The sequence below is a fragment of the Lissotriton helveticus genome, chromosome 10 (genome assembly GCF_964261635.1).
Source record: "Lissotriton helveticus chromosome 10, aLisHel1.1, whole genome shotgun sequence".
NCBI classification, from domain to species: Eukaryota; Metazoa; Chordata; class Amphibia; order Caudata; family Salamandridae; genus Lissotriton; species Lissotriton helveticus.
The window spans coordinates 981,240,396-981,257,529 of NC_136071.1; the positions used below are offsets into that span (position 1 = coordinate 981,240,396).

Genomic DNA, 17,134 nt, shown 5'->3' on the forward strand with positions numbered 1-17,134 from the left:
GCAAATACTATCTACAAGTTGATCCCTGGTAGAGTATTGTTCACTGAAAAATTTGACCCATGCATCCTGGGGGACATTGTTATTAATAGCCTCTGCAGACCTTTCATGACCCCATTTGACAATATGCCAAAATAGACGTGGATGTTTACGATCACTTGCACATTTCAACTTCTGGCAGTGGGCTTCGTCCCATTCTCTTTTTGCCTTAGCAATACAATTTTTATAGTGCCTCCTAGCTGATCGGATCTCTCCCAAATTATTGCTCTTGATAGCGACTCCTAGATTGGATCTTGCCACCTTACAATCGTGATTATACCACTTTGCAGCTCTATATGCACATACCCTCTTGTTATTTACCGGTTTTAAAAAGTAACCTTTGATTTCGTTAAAGAGAGTCACATGTGCTTTGGTTATGCCATCATTGCCCAAGGGGGTCCCTGCAACGCACTCCAAAGCCGCAATAGCCTTGTCTGTCGCTGCTCCTATTTTTTCAAGGACCTGCTGGTCAGTCCTGACACCTGACCACCTTAGCCTGCGCATATTATTAGTTGGTTCAATTAATGGAGGCAAAGGTTGATCACGAAGGGTCGGAACAATGTCCTTAGACAGCCACCAATTGTGAGAGACACATAAAGGGTCATGATCGCTTTCTGGCCTTACTGTTACCACCATGTCGCTAACAGATGACCATAGGGAAATGCTACAAATGACATAATCAATGCGGCTTTTGTTACGCCCATTATTAAAAGTCATAGCTGGAACTCGATCTGACTTGGTTCGACCGTTCAAGGCTCTTAGCCCATGTTCCAGGCACATTGCATTTAAGCCTAATATATCTGCCGTCCAACGAGTTACCGGAGAAGTATCTAATGTGGGAATACCCCATAGCTTATCTTCCTCTTCCCCCAATGAGGCCTCACCAATAATAAGGGGTTCAAATGTGCGATTTAGATCGCCTGCAATTAATATATTTTTCCTTGTCGAATATATCTCAAGGAAATTAAACAGGCTTGAGAGAACATCAGATTTACCTTTGTTTCCACCTCTAGCATAGATATTATAAATGTCAATGGAGATGGGTAAATCACTAGAAAGTCTAATGAGCTGAATATCTCTGTGGTGAAGCTCTACACATTTTACTACAATCTTTAAAGACTGCCTCACCCAGATGGTAAGGCCCCCCATCGGACGCCCTTTAGGGCCCCTAGTGGCAGGAACATGAAAATGTATATACCCCAATGCAAAAACAGGGTCACAGGCCCAAGTCTCTTGGAAGATGCAAAGGTCGTACATATTTATAAATCCAAACCAGTCTGCACAATCCAACTTGGAACACAGGCCAGCCACATTCCAAGACAAAAGATTCCCCTTATTAGTTTCCATCACAGAGCAGGGGCTTAAAACAATCTCATTCGTCACTTTGTCAACAGTATCAATACAATTAACATTTCCGTTGATTGGACCAGCTCGAGCCTCAGTGGGCGACCCCTTAGTGCTATCTTTAGTTAAATGACTGATCTCCACAATGGTGCCTACATCACAGACAGGTTGCGGCATAGAGTTGTAATTAGATGGTTGTCAATCGCAAGCGTCCAGGTTTGAAAAAGCAGAGAATCTATTTTCCAACCCCAGACCCCACTCTGTAGTATCAATATCCTTCCTCCCTCTCTTGGTTACAATGTTCCATTTTGTTCTTAGAATACTTGAGTTCGGACCGCTTCCCTTCCTAGGGTAGAAGAAGTCCAAAGTCAGTGGAACAATTGAAGATGATCTACGCTGAGGTGGTAAGATATTGGGCAAGATATTAGGCAAAACCCCAGGGTCTGAAAAGTGTAGGAAAACACACTCCCCCTTAAACTTTTTGACCCTGTCCCCAATCCACTGGACCCTTCTCGCATTTACAAGCTCTTCCGAGAGTTGCTGCTTTCCCCAGGGAGAAATTACCATGTTGTTGGACAGCCATGATAAAGATTTATTTATTAAGGAGGATGTTGATTCATGCTCTCCTTGAGCCAAGGGAGGGACATTGGCAAGGACAAGAACCAATGGGGAGGCTTCCACTACAAGCTCAAAAGTCCCTTTCCCAGCGTTAGAATCAGCAGTAATAGGAGCTGGTATGGTAGCATCCAACACACCCCCTGGGAAATTAATCTGAGCTGACATCGGTGGATTTGATGCAGGGATAGGGATAGATCCACTATTTGCTACCGTGGCTTGTTTGCTCAAAGTGGGCTCGATCCTAGATAGAACCGCTTCCGGGAGTTTGCCTACTTCCCCCAGGGTTTTTTCTAGTAAACCTTCTAAACGACTAACCTCAGAGGTTAGCTTGTCTATTTTACTGACCAGAGGTTTAACTATACCTTTAATTTTTATATCCATCATGGTCAGGAATTTATTAAATTGAGCATTTGAAAGAGTAACGTAGGCCTCGCTAGTCAAATCATCCTCCTCTATCTCTATTAAGTTTGTCGGTGGGGTTGCAACTTTATTCTTAGCTGATCTTAAACCCTCCCGTTTTGACATAACCTTTTGGTTAGCCCCTGTAACCCGAGGCGCTAGAACGGGTGCTGCAGAGGGGATTGGGGACTCTTTGCTAATGGATATATCTATCAAAACTTCGTTCACACTAGTATCTTCAATACAAGCGACAATACCACTAGGCTGGATGATGTTAGTATCATGGAGAGAATCATGTATTTCACCAGTTAAAGTACTATTATGCTGTTGCACAAAGGGATCGTCTGGCTCAATATCAACGAAGGGAGATTGGGTGGGTGAATCTAGACCCAATGAGGATCTCCTATCACTGTTAATTCTTTCCACAACATGTACAAGATAGTTATCGAGAGTGTTATTAGGAGTAGTTTGCTTCTTCGCAGGCATGATTCAATGAGCGATTTACTCAAAGCACTCAAAGCAAGATAATTACCCACCAGGCACTACAGTTGCAATGGATATGCTGGATGATGATATCCGAAATAAACAATGTACTGCAGCTAAATATATACGAAATCAAGCAGAGTCCCAGGCCCAACCCAACCTTGGACAGCCTCAGACGGCCCGCCCTTTGTCCGGGCTTCGTCCGGCGTCCCGCTTAGCGTCAGGGGTGTGTCCTTGTAGGAGGAGCAGGGGGCGGGAAGAGACTCCAGGTGCGCTTCGGTGATCCTGCGCGGAACCCTGGGTCTCGCAGTCCCGGCCCCTGTTGGAACAGCCTCTCTCACGGTAAAAATCAATATTCCGCCCTCTTACTTCAGGGAACAGCAGGCAAGTTGAGGAAACCAAAGTCACGGATTTCAAATGCAGCTGCAAACGTCTGAACGTAATTATTGTAACTAACTTGCTGCACCCTTGTTTCACGTTTCTTTTGTAACGCGCTGTGATGCTTTCGGGCCATGTCCGGGCTATAAATTGCAAATAAATATAAAAGTGCTTATAAATATTTCTTGCATATGCTCTCTTTGACTCAACTACTGTCATCCTCACTCTGGAGTACACTGTAGGTTACTTAATGTATCAGCAGAGTCGGAAACGAATAGCGAAATAAGCGTGTGTGTGTGTGAAACTCAGGCTGAAAATATGAAAACAGAGCAGTTGGTAAATGAAAGAAAAGAAAGTAAAGCGTTCTTTGCCGGGCGCTGCTGCCTCTCTTGTGTTTGCTTTAATGGCCTGCATGTTCACTTGGCGGATAACGAGCTCTCCTCCTGCTCGGCAGGGGGCCCTTCTGACGCCGCCTCTAATGATCCCGCGCGCAGCGAGAGATCACAGCCTCGGAATGCGCCCCCCGGAGTGCAGTTAAGATGGCTCATCGCCGCTTCCAGCAAGTACCGAGCTCTCTACATTTGCCGGATGTCATCTTATCCAGTCTTTAAAAACCTCTTATTTCACAAGTAATCCAGGCGCTGCTTTTATTTTTCTCTCCGACCCACTACTGGCGAACGGAAGAGAATGCAGCTATAACAATTTCAGCAGTTTGTCCCAGTGAAAATTGCATGAGGACAGCACTGTTCAGGATTCAGTAAGTCATGTGATGAGATGAATAATTCATCCTATTTTTAAAAAAAGTTTATTTAAGCACAGACCGAGTCCAAGAATGGCCTGAAAGAGCGCTGTCAAACACATCGTTCATTACCAGGATACACGTCCTGAGTGAGTGAGGTACCACTCTCTCTCTCCTCACGTGGAAGTGGTGCAGAAACATAAGTGTAGTACTTTTCTTGAAAGGCTTCTTATGAAGAACCCTTTATCAGAAGGCCACGGTGTTGGTAGATATTTGACACACATCTCAAAGATGGCTTATCAGCAAGAGGTATAGAACATATTTTTGGGATAATTCCCTTTGTTTGTTCCTCTGCTTGGTGGCCATATGCTTTGGGCCCATTCCAGCCCCAGGTCTAAAGTTAAAAACTTGCTGGTATGGTTTGATTCTAGCTTGAATTTCGGTAGCCAGATTGCATGTGCGGCTGGGAAATGTTTGGTACGCTGAAGATTCTGAGGAAGATCCTTGATCTCTTCCATATAGCCGCCAGGAAAACCATTGTGCAGTCCCTGGTAATATTCCCATTGAACTATTGTTAAATACTGTACATCGGGGCTTCATTGGGCAGATTTGCAAAAGCAGCAGAGTCCAAAATGCGGCGGCACGGTTATTTCAAAATCTTCTTTAACGCACGCCTTCCGCCTTTAGCCAAGTTGCTTTGGCACCCTTAGAGAATAATAATGTCCTTCAAAGCTGTGTGCTTCTGCCACAACATTTTTTAATGGCAATGGCCCTGCTGTTTGTCTTCTTTGGTGAAACCATACCAGGCTGGCCGGATCCTTAGGTCGTCCGGTGCTATGTTGGTGGTGGTCCCCATGGTGAGAAGAACCCGGATGGGTGGCTGTTCCTTTGGGTTTTGAGCCTCGAAATTATGGAACATTTTACTGTTCCATCTTAACTCTGAGTCTTTTGGAAGAACCTTTCTTAAAAAGTTGAAAACTTGGCTGTGTCTATGACTATATTCTGGACAACCATTGACCGATGTCTTCTTTCCATTATGAGGTTGTAACTCTAATTTAATCTGGTCCTGGTTTTGTCAGATTAGTATGATGTCGTTCCTACAGGACATCATCTAGCGCTGGGACGCTCCATTTGGAGCAACCAAGCGCTCTAATATTATAAATTTATTTCTGAGCTTCTGGGCTTTTCACATGGAGTCTTCATCTGATATTTCGTGGTCAGGAGAAGAATTGTTCTCAGAAAGGAGGTTTTATGTCTGAGGTATTTAGTGGGTCAGGGTGAGTAAAGAGTTATGAGATTGCCATAGCGAGGTCTTTAATTGGTAAGTGTTCTGTCAGTAAGTTTGGAGAGCGAATTGACACCATCCTTATCTGTGTTTTGGTAGGGCATTCTTTATTTTAAAAGCGGTGCCTCAGAAGATTCTATTTGGTTTTACTTTTCAACAGGAGCATTACTAATCTGAGGTTTACTTTACCTCCGAGTTACCTGGAACCGCCCATCTTCAGCTTTTTAGTGAGCAATATGGGAGAGTTGAAATGGACTATCCTTTATGTGAGACATCCTCTTTTAAAAGAGCATCTTGCTTCTTATGGTAGCCATTTTAATGATGTGAGCAGATGAATGATATTATCAAGTTTGCTTGCTGCTGCGTTTTGGAATTCTCTTTAGAGAGGATGTCAGCTTTTGGGGGCGGTTATTTGGAAGAGTCTGTTTCTATAGTCAATAGGTTATAGTACCCAGGATTGGGTTGCAGTATTTTTGTAAAGCATTAATAAAGTCAAGACACCCAGCATAACAACATCATGTCTCAAGGTCAGCTGAAAGATCCATCCAATAACCTCCAAGAGGGGTGAGTACTCTCTCTCTAATTAAATATTAATTAAAAACTGTTGCTATTACCAACACACAACCAGTTGACGAACAGCATATTGGGGGGAGGAGGAGTGTCCCTCCAGACTTCTTAATTATTAAAAGTCTCATTGGCACGAGCCAGGGGCCCCAGCAAGTTTACAATAGGCACACAGGTCAGACCACTTAGCAAGTGGTCATTGAGCAAGCAGAAGCTTACATAACAACCAACATGCAAAATTAACCTGTAGACTCATAAGGTTACAGACCCTCGCCCAGAGTTTCTGCCTTCTTGTATGTTCACCAAATAGTCTTGGACCAAACCCAGATTTGTAAACATGTGAACCTTTCATATGCAAGTCACCCACAGGCAGGTTGGTTGCTTAACCAATGGTTCCACATCAGCTTGCAAGATGTCTCCCCGAACCACCTGCAGCTTTTCTCTAATATTTTGACTACCCTATCTAACACCTCAGAAGATCAGAAGTCTGTTTCTTCGAAACACCACTCATGTCTTTCTAATGGCTGCCCCAAAGACCAAGGACCTCTCCACAGCATTCCTTACTTCAACAATAAGGTGCATAATATGCAGCAAGCACTCTGATGGACCACACATAGAAAGTGTCACCTCTCTGAGCATCTTTGTATCACCACCATCCAGCACTTCCGAGTCCAGGAACGTCTGCAACCCTTTCTCCGGTACATTGGCAGCACCGTCCCAGATAACCTTTACTCACGCACACATCAGTACAACCTCTCAATTCATAAACCATTCAGACAGCCCACAACTCAAAATGATCTTACAGACTCAAACCTCAGGCAGCAGCAGTCATAATATCATAACAAAGCGTTGTCACCTAAGATTATGAAATGAAGCTACACTACTCAAATAACAGCCACGACAGAAAGTGCAATCTGGTTGGAAAGAATCAAGATCAGTATTAGATCTCCCAGACTGTGTATGCGTTATGAATCACATATCACTTTTAATTATATTTGAAATTTAATCATTTTACCTCCAAATATCAGCTTTACATTTTCTGAAAATACACTCATTCTGCTAATTAAACCCTGTTAAAAAAATATTTTCTTTAAAAAAACACTAACTTTGTTCCCACATTTTTTTTTTTACTGTTCGTATACGCGGTTCATGTTTTCCAAATACCAACATGTCACTTTCATCAGGTACTCAGATGTATTATTGGGCAAATTGTGCCGTTTTCGATCATTTGTTATCTCATAATGTTGGGTTTATGCCACAGATAACCGAAGAATGTCTAGAGTGGGCAGTATTCCAGGGGCAGCTCCCAGTATAGCCACTAGTGTATCATGAATGTTCACAGCGTTTCAAAGATCTCCACCATTATGCAAGGAGTAGCCACAGCCATATCATGAATGCCAACAATAATTCCACTGATGGGCACCGGAATACCAGGCCACCTAGCTACAACCATTTTGTGAACAAGCCCTATGATATCTGAAAGATGAATACACATATCTTTTTGTAAAGCGCATATCCACAATTATGTCAACAGTGTCCAGAATGTGGAAGGAATGATCGCTATTACATCTCTGTAGTTTGTTTTGCAAATATGCCAGCAGTACTTCATGGATGAGCACCAGTATGCCAGTTATAACCACAGATATGCCTCAAATGCCCACAATATGTCAATGTTGAGACCAATTTTTCTACTGCCACAATAATTGTAGTTTTGACTAAATTTGGAAAATGCTGCTTATGCAGGGGCACCTTTATGCCAGCGTCTAGATACCCCCCCCCCAATAAATTCGTACAGAAATGTACTTCCATGCATACACTTGCAGATACACACAAACATGCAGGCACAGCACCGTATTCATCCCCGGTCAACTGCCCCACTTTCCTTGGTGGCAGATGGTTCTCTGGTTGTGCTTCACATAGTACTCCAGATCTGTTCAATGCAGTCCTCTGCCTTCGCCAAGGCACAGGGACAGTGCAAACACTACGGCAGCAGGAACAATCTGAAGCCATCACGATTGATATCCTGTCTGTCCAGGGTTCTGCCTCTTTTGCGAATAGCTGAGACTCTCAAGCAATCTCAGCCAGTCAACAGAGAAGGGAAGGGCTGTGTAAGGACTCAAGCTTGTGCATTCATTTGTAGAATTGAAGGCACTGTTCGTGTTTTTTTAAATGCGCAGTACAGGCAAAGGAGGGCTGTTGCTCAGCTAGCCTCCAATCTTACACTAGAAGTATGTCAGTATCAGATATTGATTAAGGTGGTTGCCTCAGGACATGCCCTCCATGTGTCTAATGTCTACATGAGCAATGGTTATAAAGAGTTGTACACGCACATACTTCCCCATCACCATTATCCCACACAACCACCGCTCCCCACGCCCAGTACCCTCTCGAAATATATCAAGGAGCGCTGGATTGCAACCTGCTTCCATTGGAAGATTGATCCATGATCAGCACTGCGTCATGATTGCAACCACATCTTTTATCAGATAATGCTTCAGCTCCAAACTCAATGCTTATATTTTCCTCGGACTAGGCGAGGAAAATCCAGAACCAGTATAGCCCTGGATTTGCACCATGGGGCTATGTCGGATGAACACAGAGTCTGTGAATAAATGCCTCAAATTGTAAAAGTGTGCTGCAACTCTAAAGCACGTCCCTTCCTGTTAGTGCACCCACCTGAATCAGGGCTTGGGACATAGCCTGGAGGTTTTGGCACTAGCTTTGTCTATACTCCACATTTGCAAGGAAATGAGAGGATAACTCTTCATAAGCACCTGAACAATGCTATACTCTCTCAAAGGTGTCCTTGCCACCACTTCAACTTGATAACCTGGGGCAGTGAATACTCAAACTTGTCACATACTTCTACCCTTTCTACCGACTACAACTACATGCAACATAAAGGTTTTAAACGGTTTGGCTGCATGACCTAGTGTTTCAGAATTTCCGTTAATGGATGGGACACAGCCACTTGTTCTGTGTGACAACAATCCATTCACTTAATTTTGAAACAGTACATTGTCATTTTACCGAACATAGCTGCCATGAGCAAATTGGAACACACAATCTTTAAAGTCATTTGGGTAGGCATCCCACTCCATACTGATGTCAGTCCACATGACCTCGCATTACTGAACGCTGTGCCAGTGGATGGAATTCACATTCTTTCATGGAAGAAGATTCACTCAACCACCAATCCTATGCCCTTAGTGGAAAAAAACGAACCAGTATTTATTTATTTATTTTTTGTTGGATATCATTGGCGTAATATTTTGGTTTACTGTAATTAAGAAAAGTCCCTCTTGGAATCATACGCCTAGGACTCGTCCCTCGCACAGATTCGTTCATATCTTTCAGACCCATAAAAGGTTTTTCAGACAGGGTCCTGCATGGAGATATTGGACAATGAATTGAAATGAAAATATTGATATACATGCAAGAAATAATTTTCTGCAGAAATCAAATGTTCTAGATCATCTTTGTAGGGGGCAGCAAGGAGCATTTGATACAAAAATGTCGGATTCATGGAACTTCATGCTTTGTGAGATGAACCTGGGTTTATTCACTTGGGTGAGTTGTCAGGTAGCTAGAATCAGGGAAGGGAATACTCCCTAGCTTGTAAACCTGTATCTTTTATAATGAAGCAGCCCTACCCAGAGTTCTTCTTGTAATCACATACATATAATATAAAATAATACAAGCGGTCAAATACACGAATGCTGGTAACAAGCAGCTTAGGAAAATTTATGAATCAGCATTTTGCAGTTACAACAATACATTTACAAAAACCTCAGGAGATGAACATCTGGGTGAGCTCACATCCCGTTTTCTGATAGTGAGTGTAGAAGAGCATACTTACAAGACCAGTTTTACCATGCACAGTGGTCGTGCTCATAAAATATACTTCTCACCATAAACCTTTAATAATGGCAGCAATTTTGTTTAAGAGATACATGCAACATCGGAGTGCTTCTAAAGTGTTGGAACTCAGAAGCAGCTTTTTTGCACATGGTGCGGTAGTGTCTGTCTCTTGCCCCTTTTTTGCAGAAGGAACATAAAATATGCAGCGACTTATAAATGTTTGATTAACAAAGATCATTCTTACAGGAGCGTAGACCATTAAAATAATGTTGTTGATTGTGATGATTTCTCCATTATCTAAAAAGCTAATGGCTATAAGGTGGAATAATTCAAGATGATTTATTCTACATTCTCAGGTTGGCCAAACATTTTGAGTTAATGAGGTAACTGCTGAGATAGACCCGAGTTTTCGTAATAGAAAGTCAAGACTCGAGTTTTCATAATAGAAAGTCAGAAGCACCTGTAATTAAAAGACAAACTGGGAAACGAGCATAGCAGCACCCTGTACACAATGCATCTTTTCACCGAACACCTCTTACCTGACTAACACAATTTGCTAACCAATAGTTGGAAGGTAACAGTCATATGATCATGTGCATACATTTTCCAGAATTTATTTGTCAGAATAAGATGTGTACTACCTTCAGCTGATGAGCTGGGATTCCTCATGCGACTTGCCAAGTGACTCATGATGTGAAGAAGGGAAAGTAGTCCAGCATTACACTTTAGTTGAATTACTCTATTTACATAGTGATGAGGTGTGAAATTTGGATGCTTCTATTTTATTTTCTTACAATATTTTCATTTTAACCTGTGATGCAAAATGAGGGTTTTGTCTCTAATGCCATTTGTCTTCTGACTTGTTCCTTCTTTGATCTGGCTTCATAAAGCTTAACCCTCTTTTTTTTGAGGATCTCAGTCAACAGTTCCTGGTGATGATAAAAAAGCCTACATTGGATCCCATGCTGTTGGTCAGTTAACCAATTACTACTATCACGCTGATATCAAAGTTAATGGAGAAGAAAGTTTAAAATTAGAAGCAGTGCCAAACTTTTAAAAAATTTAAATGATTGTCTCACGCTAAGCCAGATTTTAGACAGAGACATGGGATTCAGACGGTGCTGGAGGCAAAATGGGATGATCTCCTTGGAATGCCCAACCATTGTAGCATTTTAATCTGTCTCTTATCAAATTAGTTTAGTTCATTTTTGCTCATTTAATCTCTATAAACATTTAAATGGAAATAAAATTGTGTCTGTGTGTGTATATAAAAGCCTTTCAATTACAAAAAGCCCCATTGTTAAATGCAAATATGCATTTTAAATTAATCTTGTAGCAATGGCCGGGGTCGCCGGGAGGTTGGGGGGGGGGGACGCTGGGTAGAGAATAGACTACTGTCTTCCCCATTTTCCCAGGTGGTATTAAACCTTTACATTTGTACACAATATTTCAGAGGGCAGCTACAGTTCTAGGTTGATTAGTATTGTTGTTATATTCTAGATGAAAAATAGCTTTGTCTTGCTCTGTGCTGCCTAGACAGACTTAGCTTTCTTTATATCTTCAATAATGAAGTCCAGGTCTTTGGTTCCAATCACATTTACTTGGTTTGGAAGTCGTCTGCCTCACAATTTAGGGGCTCATTACGATGTCAGTCAGAAAGGCTCGGAACAGCATTCAGATTTTCCTAATCTGTGCGGCAACCCAGCTTTCCGACCGACTCGGAAACATTTCCGACCTACCAATTACGATAGAAGGTAACCTTTCGGTCTTTCCGACTTGGCGCTGACTGGCATTCATAGATTTCGAGTCGGACGGAGCCGAATCGTACAGCTCTATGGCCCGCTTTTCCGACCGACGTATTACTATGTTGGATTTAGCTTTTCCGAATTGGTCTGTCTGACACGGAACGACGGTCAGAAACTGACTTTGGGGGCTCATAGCAGGCCCCATTTCCCCCCAGAGGCCTCTCGGTTGGGGCCTGTGGGAGTAGCCATGGGACCCCTCTTTACAACCATGCACAGTGTGGCAGTCACCATGGGGTGACCACCACAGGGTGCAAGTTTTTCTACAACCACCCCTCTTTTCAAAGGAAGCCTGAGTTGGTCGGTACACAGGCTCCCATTGAAGTCAGTGGGAGTCTGACTAAATGGTGTTTGGAAACATTGTAATCAGTAGGTCAGACTCAATGAACCCAAGTCTGTCGGAACCTATTCCGACAAGGATACAGTTGGAGTACTTTCCAACTGACATCGTAATGAGGCCCTTATTGTTAAGTCGTTGGGTGTTCTGATAGATTCTTACATTACTTTAGCCCAGAAGTTGACACAGATGTTGAGTGTTGTTATTGGCAGATAACATTTAAAAAAAACAGAATTTCTTTACACATGGAAGAAGTGAGCACTATACAAGGAAGCACATTTATTGCATTTCCTTTAGTGGCACATAACCCTCCAGTTGCAATTGTGTTGGTAATTATATTGTCACACAAGTTTTTGTTGGCAAGGTTATCCATTTATTGGATTCCAGTAAAAGGTGCAATGCAATTCAGGATTGCTTACTTCCCTCTAAGTTACTTACTCAGTTTACTCTACTTACATTTAGAATACATGGGTGCTCGAGTAAAATGAACGTTTGGAGATTCATTTTGGTTAAAGTACCTTAATTCTGAATTTTCGGCATCGCGACTTCTTTACATTTTTCCCCTAACAGCTGAAAGGTATAGATTCCAAAGTCACTGCTGCCCGAGGTGTGACCTATGGATGATCAACTACAAAAGACACTTAGGTCAGTTCAGTGCATAGTCCAAGGTGATCACTCTCTCTGCTACTATGATGGAAGACCGTCTCATTGATTAATTCATGGGTTCATTTGATTATCTTGAAATTTTCAATTGTACATCAATGTGAAAGTATGTAATGCAGTGAGATGGGAGGATTGGAAATGTTATCAGATGAAATGTGTGGGACTTTGGGAATTCCCCCACCCTCTTCAATATGGATTCCGACCTTGTAGAATGAAAAACAGTACCCGGAATAGTCAAGTCGCCTAAGGCCAGATTCCACAGAATCTTGGGCGTTCAGCAATGCTACAGTTGTGCTGTGCGGAAATAAATGAAGTATTCTCCCCATATTAGAATTTAAGTCACTACGGTGGGCTGAAGGTGACAAGGTGTGCGGCCCCATAAAATCAAGTGAATGATTAATATTTAGAATCTGCATGTGTCCAAACCATGTGAAATATGTTGACATGATTTGTGAACATGATTAGTTTGTAGGTACTAGACAAAAAAAAAAAAAAAAAAAAAAATTCATGAGAACTATATTTATCAATAGCAACTGGTGGTAATTTTGAACTTGTTTTTTTCAGATGGCAATAACGTGATTGGCACTGAAGAAACGGCTTTTGATCGTAACTATGTAAAAAAGAAATTAGAACATGGACTCACTCGAATTTGGCAGGTATGTGTTAGGTTTTACTTCTCTCCCTCAACAGATAAAATAACGTATAAATGAAGATGCGCTCTTGGAAATACTAATCACAAGAACTGTGATTTAGACAGGTATATGCTCAGAAGCAACTTTTAGTGCCGTTGTAATGTGTTTGGTACGGAAAATAATATTGCACGTCGAACAAAGTGTAGCAGCAGGCAGTGGATTTTCATAAATTGACGGTGGTTTGCCGATTATACATTTTGGTTGGCTCTAAATAAAGATTTTTTTTATATAGTAGATTTAATAATAACTGATGTCTTATTTGTTTTCTATGTTTGTGCTGTGATTGATTTTTAGTATTAGACCGGTATGTATTTCATAACACCCAAGTGGTAAATGTGGTAGAAAGGCTGAGATTTAGAGGTATCATTTTGAAGTGAATGGTAGTTTAAAAGGGGAATTTAATTACAGGAGAGTAGTATCACCATTTTGTGTTTGGTACATCTTTCAACTGATTGCTTTCCATGTGAATAATTCATCCAGATTGGTTTGGAAACCATTTCCCCTGAGATAACTCTCCAGCACCACCAGGTGGTGCCACACATCCTAGTAGTTTCTTTCATGGACTTGTCACCAGAACCTTTTAATTTATTTGTTGGTTTATAAAGCGCCTGAATCAGCCCCCCCAAGGGGTATCTCTGCACTAATGAACTGCTTTCGTTGGCCAGAGAAGAGGAACAGATCAAAACAATGCAGTCTTAAGGGACCTACGAAACTGCAGGTGATCAGAGCACTGCCGTAGTTGGATTCGGTAATTGGTTCCAATAGATAGGGGCTAGGTGAAAGAAGTCTTTACCACCCAGCCGAGAATTTTTACAGCGTGGAACTAATAGTAGAGATTTGGTTCCTGAGCGAAGCGCCCTGAGTGGTAGATATTTAGTGGATTTTTCTGCCAGATTGGGCACCGATATGTGCACTGGCATCAGTTTCTGCTTTTCTGCCCATCTTTGATTTATTTTATTTATTTATAAAGTTTTATATAGCGCGAAGTGACCCACGAGGGTATCAGAGCGCTTTACAGTATACAGTACAAGAACATAGATGTATGAGAAGGTATACACTCATTCAAATGTGTCAGTTCGTATAACCGAGATATTAAATAAATGGATGACAAACATAGAGGACCGGGAATCTACAGAATCCGAAGGCGCGCCAAAGGAGGGCCCGTCTGCGCCCGTCCGCGACCGACCGGGACTAGGGGCACCTCATAATACCCAAACCATTCACTACTCCAGGGCCGACCTTTTGGAGTGTAATAAGAATAAGGATCTTTTACTTCTACCAAAGGACACACTCCACCAGCTCTGTAAGCATGGTATCCTGAGCCAAGGCTGTCACCTTTCCACTCGGGCAGCATGTTTGACTCAGCTTAATCCACCCCCCAACTCGCTCGCTATCCTTTATCTCAATACCCGTTCCCTTGTCAAGCATCAGATGGACATCTTCCTGCTGCTTGACACGGAGAAAACTGATATCCTTCTGCTGGCAGAAACTTGGCTATCTCCTACCTCAGCACCCGATATTATAGCAGCTCTGCCATCTGACTACTATATTATCCTGGCAGATCGTGCTAGCGGGAAAGGAGGAGGTGGAGTCGCGGCGATTATCCATTCTAGCCTGGATGTCACCACTCTTACCTGTCTGACGTTAGTCAACACAGATAACCTTGTACTAAAAATTGTTACCCCGCACATGACTATAGCATGTGTCCTCTTGTATAGACCGCCCACCTCAATGCTACTGTTTCCCATGGCTTTTAGTGAGCAAGTTGCTTACCTAGCTCTGGATCACGCCAGGGTTATGTTAGTAGGTGATTTTAATTACTGGTACAAAGATCCATCAGAGGGCTCTCAATCGGCGGAATTGACTGACCTTCTGTCTAATCTCAACTTTAAGCAATTGGTGCTCTCTCCCACCCACGATAAAGGACACATATTGGACCAGGTGTGGTCCAATACTACCTGCGTGACCTCCCCGCTAACCCTGCCTTGCCTATGGTCAGACCATCTTATCCTTAAATTTAACATTTGTGTCACCCACATCAGAACCACTGTGCCAATTGTCGGCAGAGTAGCCAGAAATTGGAACGCCATGGATAAGACTGCTTTTCTACAGTCATTAGCTAATGATGTCCCTTCCCTGGGCAATGACATAAACCTGTCAGTTTCTTCTCTAACCGACTGGCTACAAGTGGCCAGCAATCTCCATGCCCCTTACAAAAGAATTAGACTCGCACGACGCACGGATGCCAACAGATGGTTTTCTGTCGACTTGAAAAACAGGAAACTGGCTCTCCGACACCTTGAGCGTCTGTGGCGCCGTGATTATGACATTGAGGGAAAACTCAAATATACTAGGGCGAGGAAGGAATATATGAGTGCCATCTCTGCAGCAAAGGTGGAGTATTTCTCTTCTCGTATCCTAGACTCATCTAATAAATCTAAAGATATCTTCTCTGTCTTTAATGAACTGACCAACTTGGAGAATGTCCGTCCTAAAGTAATCCCTACTCAGTGCCTGTGTGACTCACTCAATAGTTACTTTAGTGACAAAATCACAGACATTAAAACCAGCATCCCCCAGTCAAAGACTCCAATTACGACCGGCATGGCAATAAAGACTGGCTCTGCTACCCTTACTAATTTTCAACTCATAACTCATGGCCAGCTCTCGGAACTAATGATGAGAGTCAAATCTGGCTCCCCACTGGATATCTGCCCCCCTCGTATCTTGAAAGAATGTTTTTCTACTTACCCAACCCCTGTTCTTGCCCTTCTAAATGACTCCCTCTTGTCGGGCATAGTCCCGTCTGCTTTCAAAAAAGCCACTGTCATACCTCTATTAAAAAAACCCGGGTGGATCCTGGATGTAAGGCAAACTACAGCCCCATCTCCTTATTGCCTTACCTGGCTAAAATTTTAGAGGCACATGTGGCGAAAATCCTTTCTAATTTCTTGGAGGAGTCCTGCTTTGACCCTCATCAGGCCGGATTCCGGCCTGCACACTCTACGGAGGCAGTGATCACTGCAGTCTTGGACACACTTCGAGACTGCGCAGATAGACGTTCTCCCCAGGCCCTGGTGCTCTTGGACCTGTCGGCCGCGTTCGACACGGTCGACCATAACATACTGGTCGACCGTGTCGGACAGGCCGGCATACAGGGCGTGGCGGCCTGCTGGTTGAGGTCCTTCTTGGAGGATCGCTCCCAGGCGGTGCGCCTGGGGGATCTGATGGGTGTTAAACAGTCCATCCCATGTGGTGTGCCACAGGGCTACTCCCTGTCGCCCCATCTCTTTAATATATACATTCTCCCCCTTATACAAACTTTGAGGGACAAACAGGTGAGAGTTTTCAACTATGCAGATGACCTGCAGCTACTCTTTACCATTGATAACTCCGAAAAATCTATTAGTCATTTCCAGTCAACCATGAGGTTTATTAAATCCTGGATGGATCAAAACCAGCTGAAACTAAATCCAGGTAAAACCGAACTGGTACTGACTGGGGATAGCGCTAAGCACTGGGGTCCTCACTATTGGCCTTTAGATCTGGGTCAAGCTCCGCAACCATCACCATCGGCTACAATGCTTGGAGTCACTGTGGACAGTGACCTTTCATTAAAGGCACAAGTGGGACAGGTGGTCTCCAAATGCTTTTATCAGCTAAAAAAAATCAGGAAGGTCCGGCGACTAATAATGCAAGAAGCTACTACCCAGGTTGTGATCGCCACTGTTCTGTCCCATCTGGACTACGCGAATGCCATCTATCTGGGTCTCCCAAATTATTTACTCAAACGTCTCCAGATGGTGCAGAACTATGCTGCTAGGGTGATCTTGAAGCAACCAAGGTGGCAGGCAGCGACTCCTCTTCTCACCAAGCTGCACTGGCTTCCGGTCATACAACGCTGTTTCTTTAAAGCAGGTTGTATGATCTTTA

At 43.0% G+C, this 17,134-nt stretch overlaps 1 protein-coding gene across 1 annotated transcript in view; it reads left to right on the plus strand.

Annotated features, from left to right (window-relative positions):
- The window catches only part of VPS50 (VPS50 subunit of EARP/GARPII complex), an 821,620-nt gene that overhangs the window by 347,904 nt on the left and 456,582 nt on the right, over positions 1-17,134 (plus strand). Inside the window, exon 14 of the mRNA XM_078663657.1 lies at positions 13,074-13,165. Coding sequence (XP_078519783.1) covers positions 13,074-13,165 — 92 coding nt within the window. The remainder of the gene's footprint in view (positions 1-13,073; positions 13,166-17,134) is intronic.